This window comes from Strix uralensis, chromosome 2 (assembly GCF_047716275.1).
Source record: "Strix uralensis isolate ZFMK-TIS-50842 chromosome 2, bStrUra1, whole genome shotgun sequence".
Taxonomy (NCBI): domain Eukaryota; kingdom Metazoa; phylum Chordata; class Aves; order Strigiformes; family Strigidae; genus Strix; species Strix uralensis.
In genome coordinates, this window is record NC_133973.1 from 130376539 (window position 1) to 130399937 (window position 23399).

The 23399-nt window shown below is 43.2% G+C and overlaps 1 protein-coding gene across 4 annotated transcripts in view; it reads left to right on the plus strand.

The window, feature by feature from the left end:
• Positions 1–23399, plus strand: part of ME3 (malic enzyme 3) — a 129137-nt gene that overhangs the window by 66074 nt on the left and 39664 nt on the right. For all 4 annotated transcript variants that reach the window (XM_074860310.1, XM_074860312.1, XM_074860313.1 and 1 more), the window contains exons 2-4: positions 1783–1916; positions 3467–3616; positions 21187–21262. In XM_074860310.1, coding sequence (XP_074716411.1) covers positions 1783–1916; positions 3467–3616; positions 21187–21262 — 360 coding nt within the window. The remainder of the gene's footprint in view (positions 1–1782; positions 1917–3466; positions 3617–21186; positions 21263–23399) is intronic.

Here is a 23399-nt window from a genome sequence, read left to right on the forward strand (position 1 = left end):
TATACTAGTCAGTATGCAAATCTAAATCTTTGCTAACTGGAGTTTAGGAAATGTGACGCCCAGCTACCAGAAGGGCCAGAAGGAAGATTGGGGGAACTACAGGCCTGTCAGTCTGACCTTGTTGCCAGGGAAGGTCATAACATTCAGATCATCTTGAGTGCCATCACACGGCACATACAGGACAACCAGATGATCAGGCCCAGTCAGCATGGGTTTATGAAAGTCAGGTCCTGCTTGACAAACCTGATCTCCTTCTATGACAAGGTGACCAGCTTAGTGCACAAGGGAAAGGCTGTCCATGTTGTCTACCTAGACTTCAGTAAAGCCTTTGACACCATTTCCCACAGCATTCTCCATTGGCTGCTCATGCCTTGGACAGGTGTACTCTTTGCTGGGTAAAAATCTGGCTGGATGGCCGGGCCCAAAGAGTGCTGGTGAATGGAGTTCAATCCAGTTGGCAGCAGGTCACAAGTGGTGTTCCCCAGGGCTCAGTATTGGGGCCAGTTCTATTTAATATCTTTATCAATGATCTGGATGAGGGGATCGAGTGCAGCCTCAGTAAGTTTGCAGATGACACAAGTTGGGGGGGAGTGTTGATCTGCTGAGGGTAGGAAGGCTCTGCAGAGGGATCTGGACAGGCTGGATCGATGGGCCGAGGCCAATTTCATGAGGTTCAACATGGCTCAGTGCCGGGTCCTGCACTTGGGTGCAACAACCCCACACAACGCTACAGGCTTGGGGAAGAGTGACTGGAAAGCTGCCTGGTAGAAACAGACCTGGGGATGTTGGTCAACAGCCGGCTGAATATGAGCCAGCAGTGTGCCCAGGTGGCCAAGAAGGCCAACAGCATCCTGGCTTGTATCAGAAATAGTGTGGCCAGCAGGACCAGGGAAGTGATCGTCCCACTGTACTTGACCTGGTGAGGCCACACCTCAAATACTGTGTTCAGTTTTGGGCCCCTCACTACAAGAAAGACATTAAGGTGCTGAAGCATGTCCAGAGAAGAGCAATGAAGTTGGTGACGGGTCTAGAGCACAAGTCTTATGAGGAGCGGCTGAGGGATCTGGTGTTGTTTAGCCTGGAGAAAAGGAGGCTGAGGGGAGACCTCATCGCGCTCTACAACTACCTGAAAGGAGATTGTAGTGAGGTGGGAGTCGGTCTCTTTTCCCAAGTAACTTGTGCTCTAGACCCCACTGCCAAGCAAGGTTTAGATTGGATATTCGGAAAAATTCCTTCACAGAAAGGGTTATCAAGCACTGGAACAGGCTGCCCAGGGAAGTAGTTGAGTCACCATCCCTGGAGATATTTAAAAGACGTGTAGATGTGGTGCTTAGGGATGCAGTTTAGTGGTGGGCTTGGCAATGTTAGGTTTATGGTTGGGCTCTATGAGCTTTTCCAACCTAAATGATTCTATGATTCTAAACCTGTTATGTGATTTGTAAAGGACTGTTGGAACTGGGCTTTCAGGAAGGCCATTGAAACTAGTAGGTTATTTAAGTTAGTTAAGTAATATAAAAAGAGCATAAAGTGAAAGAAACCCTAAGAATATGTACACTGTGAAGTTGTATGCACTATAGAGACCAACCAAATTCAAATGGCAAAAGAGTGTGAATAATCAAAGCCCTGCTGGCACTGGGACTGCTAATCCAGAAGCTGCAGGGTCTGGGTGGTCTGGCCTCCAGGCCCTCAGGGGCTGCATGTTGTTGCTTGCTTTCCTCTTGGATATCCTATCTGGTGATGCATACCCTGCCATTTGAATGTGCCTTCCTCTTTTCTTTCCAGGGAATGGCTTTTACACTTGAAGAGAGGCTGCAGCTGGGAATTCATGGCCTCCTTCCTCCTTGCTTCTTGAGCCAAGATGTTCAGGTCCTCCGTGTGATGAAAAACTACGAGAACAAATCTAATGATCTAGACAAGTATGTCAAAAACATTTCCTCCTCCCTTCCCCTGTAATTTCCAGTTCTTTAAAGCCCCCTGGAAGACTTGAGGGTCCTACTTCAAGGCACACAGGTTTCCCTCAGAGTCACTTTTCTCCAGCTGTCCATACTTTCCATCACCAGAAGTGTCTGTTCTGGCCTGCCCACCTTCACCTCAGTTACCTGCCATCCCAGTCCCAAAATAGCACCGGTACTACTTTTTTCTTCCACCACATTGCTGGAGAGCTCTGGTATTAGCCTAGAAATTCACTATACTTTGGGTACAAGTGCACAATGAAAATGCAGTCCCGGCCCCAGAGCACTGGAGGTAGAGTGAACAAATGTACTGCATGTACCTATCTGTATGCTCATCAATACATTCACTGAAATACTGGATGGAAGAACAGAAAGGACCTGCCAACTGGTAGGAAAAAAATCTAAAAAAAACCAGAAGCAATGATGTGTATTGACTAATCTTTCTGTTCCTGAGCTTCCATTGTGTCCAGTATTGTTCATCAGGTTTACTGAGGGAAGATGGTGCTTGACTCCCATTGTGACAGACAGTAGGGTTTGCATCTCCATCTGTCTCAGCTGCCATTGTTCTGGGGACGGAGGCAGCAGGACTCTTCCCCTGTAGAGCAGTTGCATTGGCTTTTCTGTGTCACAAATGCCTCTACTGATCTTGCAAATCATATATTGTTGGCAGTGTGTGATGCCTTTTTGAAGCCATGCTGCAAGGTTGGGTGCTGAACACAAAAGGGAGTTTGTCATCATGTTCATGCAAGTTTCTCAGACAGAAAATCATTTGCAATTTCTCTTTAGTTTTCTGAGTTCTTCATTCTTCTGGCTTCAATTTGACAAATTCAGTCTTAGCCAATGAAGGATTTTCAAGCAAGAAAAATCTTTGGTGAAATGTAACGTCTTCTAAGTCATTAAGTGGTCATATAAACCCAGTGGTGCACATGTAAGTCTAGACAACAGTAAGAATACAAAGTTGAGTTAACATTTTCATTTTCTAAATCAATAGGTTTGTCTTTTTTTTTCAAAGATGGGATTTAGCTATCGTTCTGTGTTTCGTGATTAAGTAATTGAGAATGCAGGATAATGTAGAGAGAGATTTTTAGGAAATATTTCAGGAAAGGCAGTGCTTTGACATGTTAACATTTGCGTATATGCATATTTCATCTTCTAGATTGCATAATAAATTTTGACAATAAAGGTGATGTTCCACTCAGTCCCAGGTAGTCCTAAAGTCTACTTTTGACCTTCTCCATTGCATTTGTTTTTAATGCAAATTCCGAAATTCTGAGGTTATGCATGGGTCTGACTTCCAGCCCTACTGAAGAGTGTTTGTGAGCTGTCGGTGAGGATGGTGAAGCTGGTCACATCCTCTGGGAAATTTTGCTCCAAGTATCTGCTCATGATGTAGCACTGAGGAGTGTCAGGGTTTGGGAGAATTGAATACATACTGAGTGAGCCTACTACTGCTTTTTATGAAACAGCCAACAACCAAAGATACTGATATATATCTATTTTATTTTACTTTTAAGGTATATTGTTCTTATGACATTACAAGACAGGAATGAAAAGCTTTTTTACCGAGTGCTGACATCTGACATCGAGAGATTCATGCCCATCGTTTACACCCCAACAGTTGGCCTGGCTTGTCAGCAGTATGGTTTGGCTTTCAGGAGACCACGGTGAGTGAAGAGACTGTTCTTGCCCCTTTTTTTTTAATTTCATGTGAATGTTTCTTTTGTATCGACAGTCCATCTTTATGTGGGTGGCCCAAAACATCTAAAACTCGATCCCTCATCAAAAGATGGACCATCAAGCAGCTTTGTGTGTGTACATTTGATGATGAGCTGGGGAGTCGAGAATAGCTCTGCCTTCTTCCTATAAACAGCAAACAGAGTGGTTTTGTTCTCAAACAGTACTGTACAGTCTGTGCAGCTTAGCTCCAAACAGCTCTCTCAACTTATGGCTGCACCCCTCCCCATCTGCTGTCTCAGGAGCACTGAGTGCCTTCTGCAGCGCTGGCGTTTGAGTAATTGTTGGATTTTGGATACGTTGTGCTGATTTTGAACTTTTGTATGCACTTCCACAAACCACTCCACAAGAATCATTTTCATAGGAGATGATGCTCTGCATCAGTGCCTTTCTCATTGCTCAGAACAGTTACTGTATAAATTCATGCAGCTTTAAACACTCTACACCATGTTAGAAGGCCCTGTTCTGCATAATTCTTTTTAATGACTAGCGTTTAGATAAAGCCCTCATTAGCATTCTGAAATACATTTTAGTCCTAGCCTGAAAATTCAATGGTAAGGTTCGGTTTTCTTTGCAAAGTTTTAATTTTTTTGTCCTTGAAATGTACATTGTAGCTTTTACTAGAGAAATATGCAAAGTAAAAGAATACTACCATTTTAAAAGCATTTCACAAGCATGAAGTTTAACTGCAGTTTCATCTGAGAGCACTGTGCTAGGTGGGGAAACTGAGGTAAGTTCTACTAACTGACTCAAGGTCACAGGGGGGCCCTGAGGCAGACCTCGAATATGTAAGGGCTGCGTAGACAGATAATGAATAACGTATTTTGGATAAGATTATCTTGGTAAAGTCTCTTGCATCCTGCTTGTCATCAAACCTGGTAAAGCCACTGTATTCCTTCACATGAGCCTGCTCCTCAAGATTGCTTTTTGGCTTGTCTATCCAGGTAATTGTGATCTGTTCCCTAATACCCAACTTCTGGATCTGCTGGGCTGTGGTGAAGTCATTCATCTAGTCAAGCCTTGATCATATCCCCTCCTCCTCAGTGCGTTTGAGGAAACCAGAAAAGGAATTGCTCTTTGTACAGTGGGAGGATACTTACGTCTTCTGGGAAGGAGTAAAAGGTAGCAGAGATAAGAGAGCCCAGACTGTCTCCAGGTGTTGAGCTGTGAGCACTGTCAGGCAGGGAAGAGCACACTGCTGTTTCTCAGCTAATCAAAATTCACAGCAGCAATTCCTGCTGTAAAGCCACTGTATCTTTGCCTTCAGTCTGCCTTCACCTTGCAAGAAGTTAAAACAGTATTTGGGAGCTTTGCTCCTTTTATTTTCATCCCTGATGTTATCATCAGGAAAGCAGGGGTGTCTTTCCATATACTGGACTTTTTCTGCAGTTGTTGCTGTTGGAGAATTCCCCTTCCTGTAACTCACTTCTTTCTCGTGTTTTAAACCCACAGTATTTTACCAATGCGGTAAGAACATCTGTTCTCGTAGTCTGACAGTTTTTCTGCTGAACTTGGGCTTGGAGCTGTTCTGGATTCCAGCCCGTGGCTTCTTCAGGAAAGGGCAAACTATCATGCCCTTAGTACACTGAAATTCCTATGGCAGGGAGTTTGTTTCCCTGAAGATGTAGAGTGAATTTCAGCCTAGCCTCAGATTTGGTTTTAATCAAGGTTGTTTTAGCAAAAGAGTGGTTTTGTTGCAAAAACAAATGAGCTATTATATCATGTAAAGTGAAATTAAAATGAGAAGCATTCGTATGTGCTTTTTTGTCAGTCTGACTCTTACTGTCTTGCAGTATATATTTTCTCTCCTGAAGCATATTATGTACATCAGGAGCTGGCCTGCAAGGCACTTAGTTCAGGGTAGGATGCCAACACTTTCTGTTAAAATCATTGGGACCTGCAGATTTGGGGAGCTCTGGAGTTAAGATCTAAGTTTGAATTTCTAGCTCTTCCCGTGTCTGTTATCCTTAGCTGCACTGGCAGTCTGAAAAGCTGATTCTTCTAACCTCATTTTATTTGTATCAGAAGGTTTTTAAAACAAAATGACACCCATGTAAATATATTTCACTGATGTTTTAGGGAGAGCATAGCACCTAGAACTGGAGAGGATGTCCAAGCCATTCATTTTTGCTCTGCTGTCACAGGAAGCCTTATCATATAATCCTGTTCATTAACTGGTGATGTTTTGGTTTAAATCTGCAATAAAGCTGCCCTACGTAGCCCATTCCAGTACTGAACTCTCATGTAAGTAGAAAGTAGTTTTCCCCTAGTGTGTAACCTAAATGTTCTTTACCAATGTCATCCTCTCTACAGTAGCCTTTTCACTGTAGAAGGCAGGTGGTTTTCTTGCCTGTAGTTCATGCTGTTCTGTCCAGGTTGTCCCACTCTGAAGTCTCTTGTTTGGGCACATTTCTCCTGAAATGCACCACAGAAGAGTGAACACTGCTTCACCACAGAGAACTGGCAGCGTCGAGGATACTGGGGCAGTTAGGCTTTGGCTTTTGCTTACAGGTCCCAGAGTGCCCTCACCTTTTTTGGCATTATCTGAGTGGTCTGGTCACTGTAATTCATCTTGTCATTGCCACAATTACCCCAGCAGATATGTGCCACTCTATAATTGTGCTTAGCATTTCTCCTCACTACACGTCCTGCTGTGAACTCTGTCCGGTTGGTTTTGGGTCATTTCTCCAGTGAATCAAAGTCTTTCTGAACCTGTTCTCTGGAGCGCCGCACCTCCCTGCCTGACTCTTTGGGCAACGGGGAGCTGGTTTGGGTGTTTGCTGCAGCAATTACATTTTCATCCCAACTGTCACGTTTAATGCTGTCGATCAGGCAGGAGAGATGAGATACCTCAGTTTTAAAACACCATGTGGTGCTCCAGCATGGATGGACGTGCACATACAGCACAGCTTATGGTGAGGAGGGAAGTCTACAGAATATTACGGAGTCATTCTGCGGCCACAGCAGCAGCAATTAGTGACCTGCGGACACAGTAAACTTCTTCCCTGTGTTGAGGTCTTTCTCAGCCCTATTAGTGCGTCGCTTTCTATTTGAAGGTTGAGCCTAGAAAGATTAAAGCAGAAGTAACTTGCTTACAAAGCAACTCTTGTACAAGAGCATCTGAAAATAGTCCTACAAGGTCCAGCAGGGCTTCTCTCATCAGAATACATTTATCAGTGTTCACATGGCTGCAGATTTTGTTTGCCAGATACTGCTGTCATAATTGCAGGGCTCAATGCTTCTTTTACCTTTCCTGGTCTCCATATACAAACTCTTAAGGGTGGACCTTTTACCTGTACTTTTACAGGGCTGGTGTCCAAAGTTCTCCTTCCAGGTCAGGGCTCCGGCATCCTCTCTGTCAGCAGGTTTATCTGCTCCAAATGGGATCAGGCATCTGCTGTTCTTCCCTTTTGAAAAGCTACCCAGCCAGCAGTCTAAAAGCACAGGCTTTCTCTGTTTACCAGTAGAGAAGAGCAACTCGAAAAAAAACCACTTGCAAACATGCAACTTTTGGCATGCTTATTTATGATGCCCACAGTCTCCCCACTTCTTCTGGTGGGCCAAGCAGAGCTCCTGATGCCCCAGCAAGTTCCTGTCTCTGCGTTCCCCAAACTCCTACTGTCTTTCACTTCAGGAGTCGCTTTAAATTCTTCAGACAGGCTTTTTTTTTCATTCTGTTTCCTCAGTTTTTTCCCTATGTGATGAAGACTCAGGGTTTTAGAATCATTGGAAGAGAGCTGGAACCATCAAATTATTAAAAAAGACATTCTGGCACTGTCCCCTAAGAGCTCTGAAGTTTTTGCTGGAAGGTGTCTGTGTTGAATCATGTTTTTCCTATCTTGTTTTCCAGGCAGCTCCCTGCTGATTTACCAATATTCATTTATTCAAAGTCATGCAATAAGCATTAAAAATCTTCAGGGCAAAGTATAGAATCATTTTATATTTTGAATTTTTAAAATAAAAAATATAAACTATTGTGTAATTTGTAAGTACAGGTTGAAGTATGAAGCAATAGCACCTCTGTCACACTTATGATTAAGGACCCTGTCAAAATCTCTCTTCTGCGATCAGACCACATTAAATAAGCACCGGAGAAGAGCGACCATGGTCCTAGCCACGGATCCTGTCTGCAGCAGTGGCCAGTAACAGAAGGAGTGTAAGACTAGGGTAGGCAAATGTGCTCACTTCTTGGGGGCATGTCAAGTTATGCTCCTCCTCATTTTGTGTCTCAGGGTCTTGTAGTTTTGTTGTTAAAAAATCTGCTGCTGTGTTTGGCTTCACAATCCTGGAATGGTTGTGAGGGAACACAGATGTATGCACATTGTCAAGGCCAAAGGATATGACTGGACATAGTGTCCCAAGGTGACAAGACTTGTTTCACATAGACATGTAATTCCAGACGATCAAGGGTGACCCAGACTTAAGGGAGATTTCTTGCAGAGTTGTACAGTTTCGAATCCTGTGGTTGCACATGCACAGCTTTGCAGTCTGTCTCCTGCAATCCACCCCTGGTTATTCAGTCCTCCTTCCCACCACCCCTGCGCCTCCACAGATGTCCATGCAGCTGTGCAATGATCTGGTTCAGGAATAAATCTGGGTAGATCCAAGTCTTTTTTGGGCCATACTAGTGGTAATCCAGACAGGCAGTTCACTGCCAGCTCCAACAAGACTTGTGCTGATGTGATGAAGAGGATGTGCAGAAGCAGGAGCAAGCTGCACAAGGCATGGGAGAGCAGGTCTGCTTATGTTCAGCAGCAGTGATAACATAATTGTAGCTTTAAGCAAAGGACGGGTTACCCTAGGTACTAAGGAACACGGGCCTTGGAAGTGTTTGCTTTTCAAAGCCCAGGGATCCTTTATCCACATTGGAATTTTGGTAGGAGGAAGGAATGAAATGTAACAGCGCAGGGGTTGCAACTTTCTGAGACACTAAAAGAGGAAGAAGGAATCTTTGTTCTTTGATCCCATTAACAGAAAGAGTCATCATTATCTTAGGAAATGCTGATACCAGCCCTAAAAGCTTTCAGGCTGTGGTTGAGAGTCCTTTTTGCTTTAGAGTGAAGATATAGAGTCCTTTACGAAGAAAAGTGCATAGTAGTATTGTGATCTTTTTTCCTTTTTTTTTGCTTTTTCTTTTTTTTTCAGTGTAAAAAGTGCTTAATGAATATCATGGGGGTCTTTATGCAGCACAGGACTGAACATGTGCAGTTCTATTTAAAAGCTGTTTTTAAGCTGGTGGATCTCATTTAATTGTGACAGTATCTTTGGAAAGAGACTTTATACTTTTACACAAAGAGAAAGCAGAGAGGAAACTTATCTGAGGGCATGGAATCAGGGTTTTATTTCTTCTGTGATAGTGAGGGATAGTTTATAACAGTGGCATAAGACCACAGTCTCTCAAGACACTGAGTAATCATGAGCATGCTGGTATTTGAAAGTATAAAGTTGTCAGCTGCTCCTCAAAAGCTTTTGGCATTCCCTGAGAGCAGGACTGGAACAGGTCGGTGCATCACCATTGAAGGAGAGCTATGGGGACAGAAAAAACTTGCTTAAATTCACTCCTCTGGAGAAATAAATATCCTTGAGGACTGACTGCAGAACAATGCAAAACATGTTGGGGTGAAGCTGAACCGGGAGAATGAAAGCTAACAGGATGCAGATGGTGCGAAAATTAAGTGTGACAGAATAATGATCTGTGTCTCTGATGAAAAATGAGCAAGTGAAACATCAGTCAATCTACAGAACTGTCTTGTCAACAGATCTGACTCTGCTGAGGCACTTTTTTTTAATGGTGTTGCTCAGTCTGAGCAGCAAGAGAGAAAGTTACCTGGCATTTCTAGACACTTTAAACCTGAACCAAATGGAAATTAAAACAAAGGTGTAAATCCCATAGACTTGTCCCTAACCACAGAATTTTCTGTGCTCCCTCTTCTATAACACAGTGGAGACCAAAAGTGAGTGGGAAGACTGGATTTTGGATTATTGTCCTGAAAATTGTGCTTTGAAATCCCTTTAGGCAATCTCTACTTCTTGTAAAAACACTGGTTGTCATAACTCCTCTTGTCGCCACCAGCCTGGTTCAGCCTTCTTCCAGAAGCAGGTGAAGTCAGTGTAAGAGAAGACGTATGTGTTTAATGATCTGTGTTTATATAACATCGCCATAAGCAGACTGGTCTTGTAACAGACTGAAGGGGGAGATCTGTGGAAAGTATCATGGAGACAGTGTGTAGTCAGGAAGCTCCGAAGAGGTTGGCAGGAGATATAGGTGGGAGATAGTCCTTGGTATGGGACCAGGTTATGGAACAAGGAGCAGAAGACTGTGGCTGGAGTAGGTGAGGAGGAAGCAGTTAGCTCAGAGAGAGCCCAGGGCTGCTGAGAACAGCTCAGCCTGTCTGGAACCTCTGCTGAGAGATGGCAAAGTATTTCAAGGGTTCCCACTGCTTCCTCTGTGCTGACCCCACTTTTTCTGGGCAAGTCTTTTCAGTGTGCTGTACCCACATCCTTGTCCCTTCTCTGTTCCCCCTTCAGTTAAGTCATTCTCAAAATGGGGAGAGGAGCACAGAATGGCTTCTGGGTGTACAGAGAGAGGAGCTGGTGTATCAGCCATGGTCTGAGGTACCATGAAGGCTGGGAGAATGGAGTGGACAGTGTTGGCATTGTGAGGCTGTACCAGAGTTATTACATTGCAATGGGAGTGAAAAAGGGCTTAAAGCCATCTTCTCATTAGAAAAACAATCAGTGCTACTCCTTCCATATTTCCAGTCATCTCTCTCTCTCCCACTTACTTTTCCTGAGCAAAATGTATGTGCAGTGGCTCTAACAACCAAGAGAAACTTCCATGGGCATGAGGTAAAATCTGAGGCCCACTCAAGTTAACAGCAAAGTTTCATATTAATTTATGAAGGTCAGGCTTTCTCCTGGAACTTAAGACTGTTGAAATTCCCTGATTTACCAGGGGAAGCTCAAAGGAAGAGGTGGAGTTGGGCAAAAGAAAGAGGTTGACCTGGTGAAGGAAATTCAAGAGGATGTGTTTGCCTTTAATCTGGCATAAATCTATGCTGCTGCCACAAGGAACAACCCCACCTTAAACAAAAAATGCTGAAGACAGGGAGGAGAGAGGAGAATTATTTAGAATAATGAATACCAGGATGTAAATTGGAGGGGAAATAACACCTACAATCATGAAAACCTCAGACAGCAATATCCATTGGGCTGTGGGAGAGCCTCCCCTGGACAATGCATCGTGACCTGGGGATACTTTTTATGAGGAAAAATGCTTTTTTTTAACTGTTTGTGGAATATTTATATTAATAAAAGATACATTTTTATTATATCATTTATATTGACTTTTAGATGCCACTGCCAGGTAACTGTGAGATGCAGTCTCATGTTGCTGTGTAGTGGCTGTGTCGGAGCTAGCAAGCTAGCACCCTTATCCTCTAATAACAGGGCATCCATTTCTGAAAGAGAAGATAAATCAATAGACCGCATAAAGTGCTGCTTTGCATTTGCCAAAGACTTCCCGAACAGGTCTGCCCAGAGTGAGGGTTTCTGTGCTTTCATACTGTAATTCTTACCTTCCTTGAGTTTTGCTGTGTTTTGGGTTTTGTTTCTGGAGAACTCTGTGTGGAGGTACACCATTCAAACATTTCGACACGGCAGGCCACACACATCTTCAGTATATGGTTATGGAAGATCTGCTGTAAAAGCTGCTGATATTTTCTGTATTTGCTGCAATTTATGACAAAAGTTAAAAGTTTTTATTAGGTGGATTCACTAAAACCAAGTATACCAAGTTAGATTTAATTTATCTGCAAGCTGATTGCTCTGGTATTGTCAAAATAATATTTCTTTTCTTTGTCAAACTTTGTCCTAATTCTGTGTTCATTCTTGGGGCTCCCTGCAGTGCACTTTAAAAGTGAAGGTGTGGGTCTTGGACAAATTTGCACAGTACAGGAAGGAAATATTATCAGGGTAGGACTTCATTTAACTTCCCAGGGATTTTTGATCCCCCCCTTAACCTCTGTACTACCAAGTAAAACAGAATACATTATGTGCTTAGCAGTGAAAACAGATAAGGGCTCTTGGTCAACATCCTTGAGCAACAGCACTGATTGCCCATCTCAACATGTTTCTGTTTGCAACCCCGTAATCTTCCAGTTACTGAGATACTGCCAGGATCCAACGTACAGGCAGGTTTAGGACTGAGCCTCCAAAAAGGCAGAGAAAAATCAGGACTGGGTGGGATTTTCCTACACTTAAAGTTGTTTTTGAACAGAGGGCTTGATGATGATGATGATGATGATCTTAAATGAAGCAAAGGATACTGAATTTGGGAAACGCCCACACTTGCTGGTTGGTGGAATCCCTGGGTGGTGGGGTTTTATGTCTCACCTCAAAGACTGGTCTTTACCCATGTGCATCTGTAAATTTACACATGGGTGACAGAGTAGTTATGAACAGCCTGTTTTCTCCCTCTCCCTCCTGCACATCAGCAAGAAGGGAGCTCTGGGTGCTGATGGTAAGCAAGAGTCAGACCCTGTGCTGCAGACCTGCTTGGCTCTTACCCAGCCCTTGGCTCCAGGGGCTCAATCCTTCTCAGAGGTCCTCTGTTGAAACACCACAGCTGAAAAGGACACTGGAAAAAATTGGTTTCTGAAGTTTTCAAATACAGGCAGGATTTAACCACTGAATTGTGCTATGACATGACAGTTCTCTGGTTAAACCAGAGAATCCCGTCCTGAGAATCCAGTAGGGACAAGCAGCTCATGACAAGCCAAGAGCAACATGGACCTGTTTGCCTGCTCCCTTAATCCTAGACTGTAGATAACAGAGATTCACTGGGGACCTGATGCCAACCCTCTGCATTTTCACATTGCTGCATAATGACCAGTAACAGTTACTGAGCTGATCTTTCTCCATTGACTCCCCCATGGAGAGGAAGAAAGGACTATTTATTCTTTAGGCTGTTTCCTGACTAGCAGAACCAATGAATCCAGGTTTCCTCCTGGTTTCTGTCCACTGTCCCCTAACACTTCACATTTGTGATACCTCTTGTTCCCTTCCACATCCCTTTCATCCCTTCTCCATATCCACCTGTGCTCCACCACAGCTACCCACACCAGCTTGTGTTTCTCCCCTTCCCTCACCTCTTCTTTAGGGAGAGCAGGCACAACTTTGAGTGCTCCATGTCCTGTCCACTCTGGTTTCCTATCTGTGCGTTTTTGATCCTGCCCCATAACCATTGCCTTTTTTCATTTGGTTTCCTCTACAGTCAGCTTTTTCCTCCTTTTCTCTGCCTTCTGCTTGGTCCTGCAGCCTTGGAAGGCTCTAAGGGCTGGGCTAGTAAGGGCTCAGTAGGAACTAGATGTGAAGCAACACGTGTGTCTGGCTGCAAGCTATCTTTTTGGCCAACTGTCAGAATAATTGTCAGAAAAAGGTCTGTGTTTCCCTCCCCAGAGTGGTGGAGACATGAACTCCATTATCTTTTCCCTTTAGCTCAACAGTGATTTCCATAAAATGTTGTAGGAACAAACATCTTTGAAACCTTTGCCTTTCTGATAAATTTGCTTGAAATGAGCTAGCAGGTAAGAAAGGACAGAGAGTGATTGTATAAGCTCCGTTTTCCTGGGGGGGGTGGGGGGGGGGGGGGGGAAGAAACCTGCTAAAAATAGTTCTGGTTGTTAATAACTTGACAGACTAGGAGATGGATCCAAAAGCTTTGCTTTGGGCTCTGATCTGGACCTTCCCGCTGTGGCAGGGGTTGGACTATGCCAGAGAACTGGGAAGGCTGCAGCCTGCACTGAAGCCTGTGTGCACTGCTCTCTGCGTTTGGGAACACTCACTCATATGTGCTCATTCAAATCTCTCTGTTCCTGATCTTTCTGAGCTTGCTCTAGCTTCGCTGCTTGCCGTCCCTTAGGATCATGGAGGTTTCCCTGCGTGGGTTTGGGCGGTTGGTGCGGATAGTGAATCTTTCATTATGTACCTTGGAGCCTGCATCTTCTGGCTCCCACAAGGAATTTTGGTTTTCCTGTCTAAAATATATAATGACAACTTTAAGGACATTTATAATATCAGTGCATTCACCTTGCACATTATTTGAAATTAAATCTCTTAGTGTACTCAAAGGATGTTGCCCTATAAATCTCTGTATAGATTTCATTGATAGTTGATTGTGTTTGGTTTCTATTATTTTTTCATCCGTACCTCAGAGTACTGTTCAGCATCCTAGAATTTACAAAGAAAATTATCTAAAACAACAAAAAGTTCTTGGCTTTTATTATAAACAAATCTGCAGAAATAGCTGATGAATCACCACAGAGATTTTGTCCAATTTGATGATTAATTGTACTGTATTTAGACAGATCAGTGCATGCTAGCACATACTTTCTCTCCAAAGCCTGTAGCCCGCAGGCATTTATAATCTCAAGATCCCTAAAAGAGCCAAGCAATTTCAAAGTTTATTTTGTTATTCTGAAGCCTCTTATCCTGTTCTGGCAGAGACCTGAACCAAGAAAATCAACAATAGGGGTGCAGCTGGTGGAAATGTCTCTAGAGTCTCATATTGCTCAACCTGTCAAATTTGTGTATGAGTATTGAGAGTGTAAATAAATAAAACCAAATGCAGGGGTTTACTGTAACCACATTTTACTGCATCTCTAGCACAAACTGGCCTTGTCTAGAGCAGGTCCTTCAGCCTGTTCTTCTGGCACAATAGTGACAATTTTCTGTGGTTAGCATGCAACAAAAGCCAAGGCCATCAGCTGATCCCTCCCTTGCATGTGTCCCCATTGCAGCCGTGGACAGCCAAAATACCTACGAGTCATCTGGGCTTGGGGCGTAATTCAACCAAACTCCAAAGAACACAGAATGGCTTGCAGCAGCAGTCAGAATCCTTCCACAGTGAGAAGCCAACTTGTCTTTTTCTTTCCTCAGTGTGAAGATCATTTTGCCAGGTGAACTTCAACCTTACTCTGAGACGATCTTGCTCAAAGCTTTCCAAGAGCATCATGCCTTTATGTAGGGCAATGGCTGTGATCGCTGCAGAACGTCACCTGGTACCGTGCCTGTCAGAGCCCTTTCCTGTGCAACCTCATACCTCAGTGTAGGTTCCTGACCGCTGTCTCACAACCTTTTCATCGCTGTTCAACAGCAGCTTCATGCAGACTCAGATGTTGGCAAAGATCTGATTCATCTGTTTTGTTTGTTGCTTTTTTAAGCAATGGCTTCCCATGGACTTCCTACCCATTGTGTGGGAAGTCCAGGCCCTACTAAGTTAAAACACTCAAGGACTTATACGTGGGCAGGATTTCATTGCCCTCAGGTTGTGAGTGGAGATGCTTAACCTTTGTCCTGAGCATTTTTGTTCTGAGAATGAGCCTTTCCTAGCTGGATGAAAACATTGAATCATGATGCCTGCCTGTCTGATATAAGTATTGTGAGTATGTTCATTTTCTTAATGCTAACTCACCCGATAATAGTCTTTATCCTCTCCTTGCTTGTGGAGCAAGTTCCCCTCCTAGCACCCAGACTAGAAGTTAATACGTGGAAAGAAAATGAAACAACAGCCTGAGTTTTGTTGCCATATTCATGGTTTAGTCTTGCAATTCATTGCATGCTGGTACAGCAGCACACAGACGAGGAGCCAGACTCCTTGGAAGCACCCTTTCTTGTGTCTTGGATGACAAGCAGTGTGTAAATATCTGGAGAATTGGGGACCTTAGCTGCTATTTCAACCTGCTTCCCCTCATCGTCTGTCTTCTCAGGAACAAGTAAATATGTAAGGCAAAGACTGGTAGCCCATTAAAGAAGGTAGCTCTGATGTTTCTTTTCTGAGGTCCAATAAACAAGATTGGGCTGATTACTGTGCAGAAAGCACGTGGAACTTGCAGTTGAGATTTTTGTGTTCTTCATGCTATAGACCAAATCCTGAGCAAGCCTAACCATTGCAGTATCTGTAAATATTGGATAATCCTGTGGGAATACATTCCTCCTTAAGTGTCTTCACTTCTTCTTCTTCAGAGAGTAGTCCTTTTGGAGGAGTGAGGGAGGAAAAGGATGAAGCTGCAGTAGTTGGGGGGAGGGGGATGTTTTTCAACTCCTGTCAACTGAGGAGCTTTTGAGATCCTTCTAGTGGTGTCTCTTTTCCTCCACAGGGACATAAATAACAAACATGGTCCTTTCTCAGCTAGTAAGGGAAATTCCCATGAAGCAAAGAGTGGTGTCCTTTTGATTCATGCTCATATACAAATCAGTGATCCACTGCCCTTCTGTGGCTTTTGACCAGTGTGGTAAAGTTGGTGGATATAATTGCTGGCTGTTATTCATACCTGGTAAGTGTAAAGAGGCCTTTAATTTTGTGGATGTAAACAGGTAACTGAAATCATAGGGGTACTACCCAAAACCACATCACAGGACCAGACTGTAAGAGAAGCACAGCACTAGCCAAAGATGTCTTACATGGAGCTTGATAAAGCAAAGGCATTGATTGCATTTGATTGTGTTGGATTTCTGTTTGATCGCATGTCAGAGGCATCAGCAGGCTAGAAAAGTGGGGCAAGACAACACCATGAGGGTTGCAAACACAGCCACAAAAGCACTGGTAATTGCCAAAGAAAAGCTATTAGGGAGAGGGAGGGAGACTTGGGTAGAAGGGAAGTGAGGAGAGATTTGGAGCTGTGAGGAAAGAAGTTGCATAATCTTTTTCACTCCCCTCTGTGTTTTGGGAAATGAAGCATTGCACATTCTCTGTAAATAAACAATAGTGCTTTAGAGATAGCACTGCTGGCTCCACTGTACAGTGTTTCTTCTAAGTGGAAATAGCCCACAAGGCAGCATTGCGAACCATGAAGATCAGAAGAAGAACACTACTTTGCCTTTTTGAAGAAGTAACTGCTCATTGAATGAAAGCATTAAAAAATATTTTTCTTACCTAATACCTGAGACATGTTAAAATTTATTTCTTCCCAAACGTTTAAAAGAAATTAATGTTATTCTAAAAAGCCATCACCAGTGTCTGGCACTGCTTCCTCTGTGCTCTGTCTCCCTTGTCCCTGAACTCTTTCTAAAATGAGCCTTGCAGTTCAGGCATTGTCTTCATTGTGGGTCTTTCAAAATGCCTTTAGGATGGCTGAGATCTAACTAGTACTGAGCACCACAGCAGGATTCTTCCCCTAGTTCACACGGTATGCTATGTAGCTGCATAATTCCTGGAGTACTTCCATGAACTCAGACAGGACAAAACCAGAAAGGAAAACATAATGTCCCTGGCTTAGGGATGAGAAAAGATCTTGTATGGTGTGGGTGAACATACCCAAACCCTTTGATGGATTCTGCAATGATGATCTGCATTCTGCTAGATCCTGCAGACCAGTTTGGGCAGCTTGACTTGACTTGCTGAAATCCAGACAGAAATACTGCCTCGGTGACAAATTAAGAAGCTGTAACTCTCCTCGAAGTTTCCTGGAACCTTACAGATGTACTCAGTGGCATGATAAAATCTAGTCTGACTTTCACCTTAACTAAAGGCAACTGTAGTGAAACCTATGATGTTAATGGGCTGAATAGGAGACTTCAGCTTTAAACCCTAATGACGCAGGTGGGAGCACTCCCCACTCTTAATTACCCCCACAAAAGTAACAGCTCTCTGAGGGTTACTATTTAGCCAGAAATAGTGTGTATGTTCTGGCTTGACATTGCTGGGGTAGTTAATTTTTACTAAGCTTTATTTCTGGTATTTTTGCCCCTGTGCATGTGTGTTTGGCTTCCAGCTAACTGTGTGCATGGCTGCTTCTCTATGGAGGGTAAAGATCTACAGTGACTAAGCCCATGTAGTATTGCAGGCTCCTGGGCACAGGTGAGTTTTCTGGTCTGGAAGACTGGATTGTGTGTTTGCTCCACGCAGTGCCCATGTTTTGTGACTTCATAAAATAACTTATCTTTTTAGCATTTTAATTGAATCATTTTTATTGAGTCCCAAGGAGATTAAAGGAAAACTGTCTCATTGTCTTTTTGTTTCTCTGAAGCAATTTATCAACTGTAATCCCAAGAGCAATGGAGAAGTCATGATGATAAAGGCAGAATCTGTTGCTTAGTTTGCATCTTTTCCTCAGAAAAAATCCAAGTTAATTTGGTTTATTGCCGCTTGGATGTTTCTTATTTACTACTGGTCCACATAGACCAACCTGCCCCTCTCAGTATTCAGAGCTCTACCTTGCTGTTTTCAAAGGCACAAATAAACTTTTGTTTCTGTTACCTCTCCTATAATCTGTGTACCCTTGAGAGAAACCTGGCTGCTACTATTCCCTGTTCAGTCATCAGCACACCTTTTCCTGAGTTCAGTTTGCAGACTTGCCTGTTCCTTCTGCCTGCTTTGCAGAAGGGATTTTAGAAAATATTAACCCTCTGTCAATTTTGGGCATCTTATTTCAACAAGTTGGCCAGCTCATCTCTGTGGGTGACTGTTGTTGTGAGGGGGGAGAGCACGAGTCTCCTGGGGATCATACAAAATGAGGACTTACCTGTGACCCCTGACTCTAAAGTCTGATGTGTGTGTGTTTCCCTTTGCATCTTCTTAAAAACACTGAATTTGCTGAACTGCCTGTCACAGTTGATCATTTCATACTTGGCCTACAAAGGACCTTCCAGCTCACCACTACCAGGACCCGCTTCTGAATGACTGAACACCTGATGGAGCCCACAGTTACTGGACCAAGTTCAGGAACGTGCTCCAGCTGAGTGCCTAAGGGCATGAAAAACTTTTGTGTTTTGCTGAAACTGGACCCTTGGCTCTCAGATTCAGCATGAGGGAAATAGGAGGCTTGCTTAGATATGTGCCCAATTCCTGATGTGGCTGTATCAGCGAGAGGTCACTTTCCCCATGTGGATCACCATTTCTGCTCCTGAATGTTTCCCTTCTAAAGCTGGTAGTGTCACTAATGTGTTAACTGTTAATCTAAATTAAGCCATCTGATTTTGCCTGGAGTAAAGTAAGGAGCAATTTTGCACCTGAATTGCTGCGTGCATGTGACAGCAGAAATAAGCAGCTAGGACTAAGGATCTAGTCAATGGCATGGCCTGAAGGGAGAATGAACGTGTGTCATAGCCATTTTATTTTCTGGAAAGGATCCACAGAAGTCAGCATACTCGATGGGAGGGCCTGCTTAACATCAAATAAACATAATATTACAGAAGGAAACACAAATTCTGAGAGGGGTGCCTCTCTGTGCTTGGTTCTCAGCCACCAACCTGGCTATCTAAGCCAAACCAGTCCTTCCTCAGGCAAAACATGCCATGGTGATAGCCGTGAGAGCCCTTCTCCCAAGTAACATAATGAGAGCAGTCATCAGATTTTGGAAGACCCAGGCTGAACTCTCCCTACTGCCAGATCCAGAGCAGAGATTGGAAACCAGCCTACTGCCCTCCCGAGACAACGGTCAGAGTCAGGAGCTCTTCAGAGGCAGTGGGTATCTGCCCTCTCCACTTTGTGTGAAACAACTAGCAATTCATCAAGCCACAGGGCCAGTGGTGGGTAGACAGTTGGGTTTCAGCTTGTCCGGCGAGCACTGAATGTCTTTCAAAGGTTAAATAGCTGGTGAACTCCCTTCAACGCTGAAGAGACGTGAATGTATGAGACATGCAGCTAGACACTTAAGCAATAGATGTCCTTATTATGTATGGAAAATGTTACGTTAAAACAATAGCATTCTTTTTAAAAGCAAGTCATAACTTGAAGTATCTGAAATGATGTTACTAATTTATGCTTTTAATTTCTGGTTAATAACTTATTTTGTAAATGTAGATGGAAGCAGTACAGTACCCCTTTTTATGAAGATTAACATCTGTGAATACTGCCTTTGAGATAGCCCGTGTGTATGTGATTAGTTTGTTGGTTACTGGGCACAGTTTTAAAGAATTACGCTGAATAAATGAACCACTACTTTCCTTTTTTTTTATTTTTTTGTATTTCTGATCTTTCTGTGTGATTGCAACTTGATCAGTGTTGAAGTAAGCATTTTTATATTTCTTCTTTTCAAAGTAAAGGGCTTTTTCATTAGGATTCCCACAGTTAACTGTGGGAAGATATCTGCCCCCTAGAAGAGTCTTGTGAGAGAAATCCTTGCTGTAGAGAGTAGCCCAATTATGTTTGATTATTTATCACTCAGTGGAAATTGTTTTCAATCTCCTCTAAAAATGAGACTTTCTTCTAGCTAGTATTTCACATTAGACCTCCAAAGCATGAGCTGATCTGAACTTACTGGGGCTGAGCAATAGTAGAGAGATGTAAGCAGCAAAAATGCATTTCTCTGTTGTAGCGGCTGATATTAATCACCATTACAGCTCCTGCTTTTGTGAGCAGATAACAAGGCAAGGAAAATGCGTGCCTCCACCTACTAAGAGGAGTCATCGAGTTAGAGCCCTTGATTTGTGCTGATTAGAGAGCACTGTGAGCAACGTAAGCAATTTCCCCTGTCACAGATATGGAGGAGGTTGTTGCTTTGGGCTTAATGCTGCCTAAAAGGAGCTTCAAAAAATCCCAAAATATCTGAGCAGAGATCAGTCAGTGGGAATACTACTGTCCTGGATATGGGAAGAATCCTTGCTAAGGATACTATTTTTGATAACAACAGCTGAAAGGAAAAAAATAAGCTACAAGTCTCAAACATGTTTCAAGAATGCTGTCTTCCAGTTCCTAATTTTATTAAAGAAGTCATTTTCATTTAAACCTTGAAGACCTTTGTGTTGAGAAGTGATTAGCCTTAGTACAATCAGGTATGCTATTGTCCATGGAAATACTTCACACTGAGGTTTTATCCAAACGTTTAATTTTCTGTTTCACTTCTCATAATTTTTGGTGGTTTTCATTTGGTGAATGCAAGTCAAAAACTGGGGTCAGATATTCAGGGGAAAAAACAGTGTTGCAAGGGCAGGTTTGGCTTGGTCAAAGCAAATGCCATGGCAAATATTGATCTAATCAAATCCAGTTGGAGCTCTGTTGACTAGAGAGGGGATCCAAAATGTCTGGCTCTGCAATAGCCATCCACATCATTGACATTGGTAGTTGAGTGAGAAGGATTATGCTTTCACTGTTTGAACTGCCAGCAATAAGCTCCCCTGGAAAGCATCTGCAATAAGATATACGGTAAAACCATCAGCCTCCCCTGCATTTATCAGAATTATTTTAACTAGAAAGCTCTTCTGCACTAAAGCAGAGTTTGCTCTCTGAAACAGAGATATTTCACAAAGGTGAAATGTGTATCACCAGTGGCTATTGACTGAAGTTGCCATTAAAAATCTTGAGCCTTTGGGGTTTTGAAATGAGAACTAAACTTGTTATTAGCAATCCCTTGAGGTCTTGTTTCCATGCCAGTGAATAGCCTGGTTTTGTGCTCAGTAGCTCATTTCCCTGCATTTTCAAGTTTCACCTGTTTTATTTTATCTTGGAGTTCTTAATTTTATGACAAGGCTTATTTTTCTTCTTTTTTTTTTCTATTCTTAGGGGGTTGTTTATCACCATCCATGACAAAGGCCATATTGCAACAATGCTAAACTCTTGGCCTGAAGAAGATATTAAGGTATGTGTCATGTCGTCTGTGGACTGGGAAATTGCAGGGAATTGGGTGGAAAATGGGTTATTGAACGGAACTGCTTGGCATTATTTACAGAATTGCCTATTTAAAAGGACAAGCTAGGAAATATTCCCTTCCTCAGAGAGTTTGGCTAGTAGTTGGACTTCAGAGACTCTGTAATATGTGTATGTGGTCAAAAACATCTTTATCAAAGGTAGCAGGACCTTGCGCAATAAAAAAGAGCATGCATGATAATAAATTTGTACAAAATAGAGGCCCCAGCAAAGAAGTAAGTTTTGTATGTTGAAGAATTCTGTAGCTAACTCACAACTTGCTAGATGTACCTTTAAGATATCTCTTTAAGATATCTCCGTGACCGACTTGCTCGTAGGACTCCTTCCCAAATCTAATGAGCCGTGCAGCATCCAGAACACTGGCAACTGCACATAATGTTTGATATCCAGCAGCTGAAAATATTACTGACGCTCCACCCAAAAAGTGATCTTGTGAAGTGTTTTTCACTAGAGCTCAGGGCTGGGCAAGTCCCTGGCATGAAATAAAGTCAACACTTACTTAAGACAGGTCTTGCCAGTCACCTCCTTCCATTAGTCTGCAAGTACATGTGCCTGGGAATTTCCCTGGCTATTGACAGAGGTTCAGTCCCCTATCAGTTAGCTGTTTCTTACAGGAACAAAGGTTTGGCAGCTGAGAAAATCTTGCAAGCATTTTCCATTTTTAAGGGAAAAAAAAAGAATTTGATGTGTTTCCAGAAAATGTAATCATATTTCTCTACCCTTGTCTTTGGAACCGTGGGGAACAGATGCAAACTAGATATTTTGTCCTTGCTCTGTCCAAAGGTCTCAATATTTCCATTTGTTTCTGACTCAGGACTGTGAGCAGAACTCATTATGGCTAATAGATATGTTTTTGCAGATGGAGAAACTGGCACAGAAAGATTAGAGATTGTTGTTGAAACAGCCCCCTCTGGCACCCAAAACAGACCATAGGAAGGGCAGTCATCCATGGAAGAGATTCAGACTATCTACTTTCCAGGTTTGCCAGACTACAAAGACAGCTAATTTCATCAGTATCGCTGGTTTGGACCACAGGGTTCCCTGTGTGTTTGTACAAGACTTCATGCCTGAACTGGTAGGCACTGGAACACTTGAGATTTTGAGATAAGTAGTGAAGCACCTGGACTCCACCTAAGTCCCTGGAGGAACCCATTTTTTTTAAAAGGCTTGGACCGTACTGAGCACCAACAAGAGTAAGTCCCATTAAAGACAGTGAAGAAATACCTCGAGATGCTGCCCCACCTTTTGCTTTGTAGCTCCTTAGAGCTTCATGGCAACAGCATTTACTGTGGAAATGGGAAATTTGCATCGTAGGACTGGATCCTCTGCCTGGAAGGGCTGGAAGGTACTCTGCTTAGCTTAGCAAAGCCTCAGCCAAGCTCTGATGTGCCCGACCTCCACCCCTCCTGTTGAAGCTGGGCTGCTCTGAGAGAATCAGAGTGCCAGAAGCAGAACAAATGAAAGAATCCATTTCTGAACATACTCATGTGGGAGTGTGGGGTTTTTGTGTCTCTTCCAGGGTTGCTAATGAATCCTGCCATGAAGAAACATTGGATAAAATGTTGATAGTCCTCATCAGTGTCTCCCCTTGCTAATTTTCTCTCTGGTTCCTTAATCTTGTACTCTTTTCTGTATGATGGCCCAACTAGAGTAGGAGGAATGCAGAGAATCATACAGGGTAGTGTTGTGGTATAGTGTCATCCTGGGGAATGACAGCTATGGGTTCAAACCACCTCAAAGTGAGAGTAATGTAGAAACCATATCTCCTATTCCTAGACGAGTGTGCTGCCCTTCAAGCTACTGGACTGGCCTTCCTACCCTACTTCCCTCCATCCTTCCATAGGATGCTCACCCCAAGAAGTGCACTCAGCATCTTGAATCCCCGTTAGGATTACTGCTATACAGGCCTGTTCAGACTCATCCTTCTGTGTAGCATTTTCTGTTGGTGCACTCAAGGCAGAGTATCAATTCATCCTGGAAATGTTGATCTTGTGCAAACAGAGAAGTGGGAATGCCAACAGCAGCACTTGCCTCTCTGCATTGCCTCAGCAGCTTGGAGATCAGCGTGG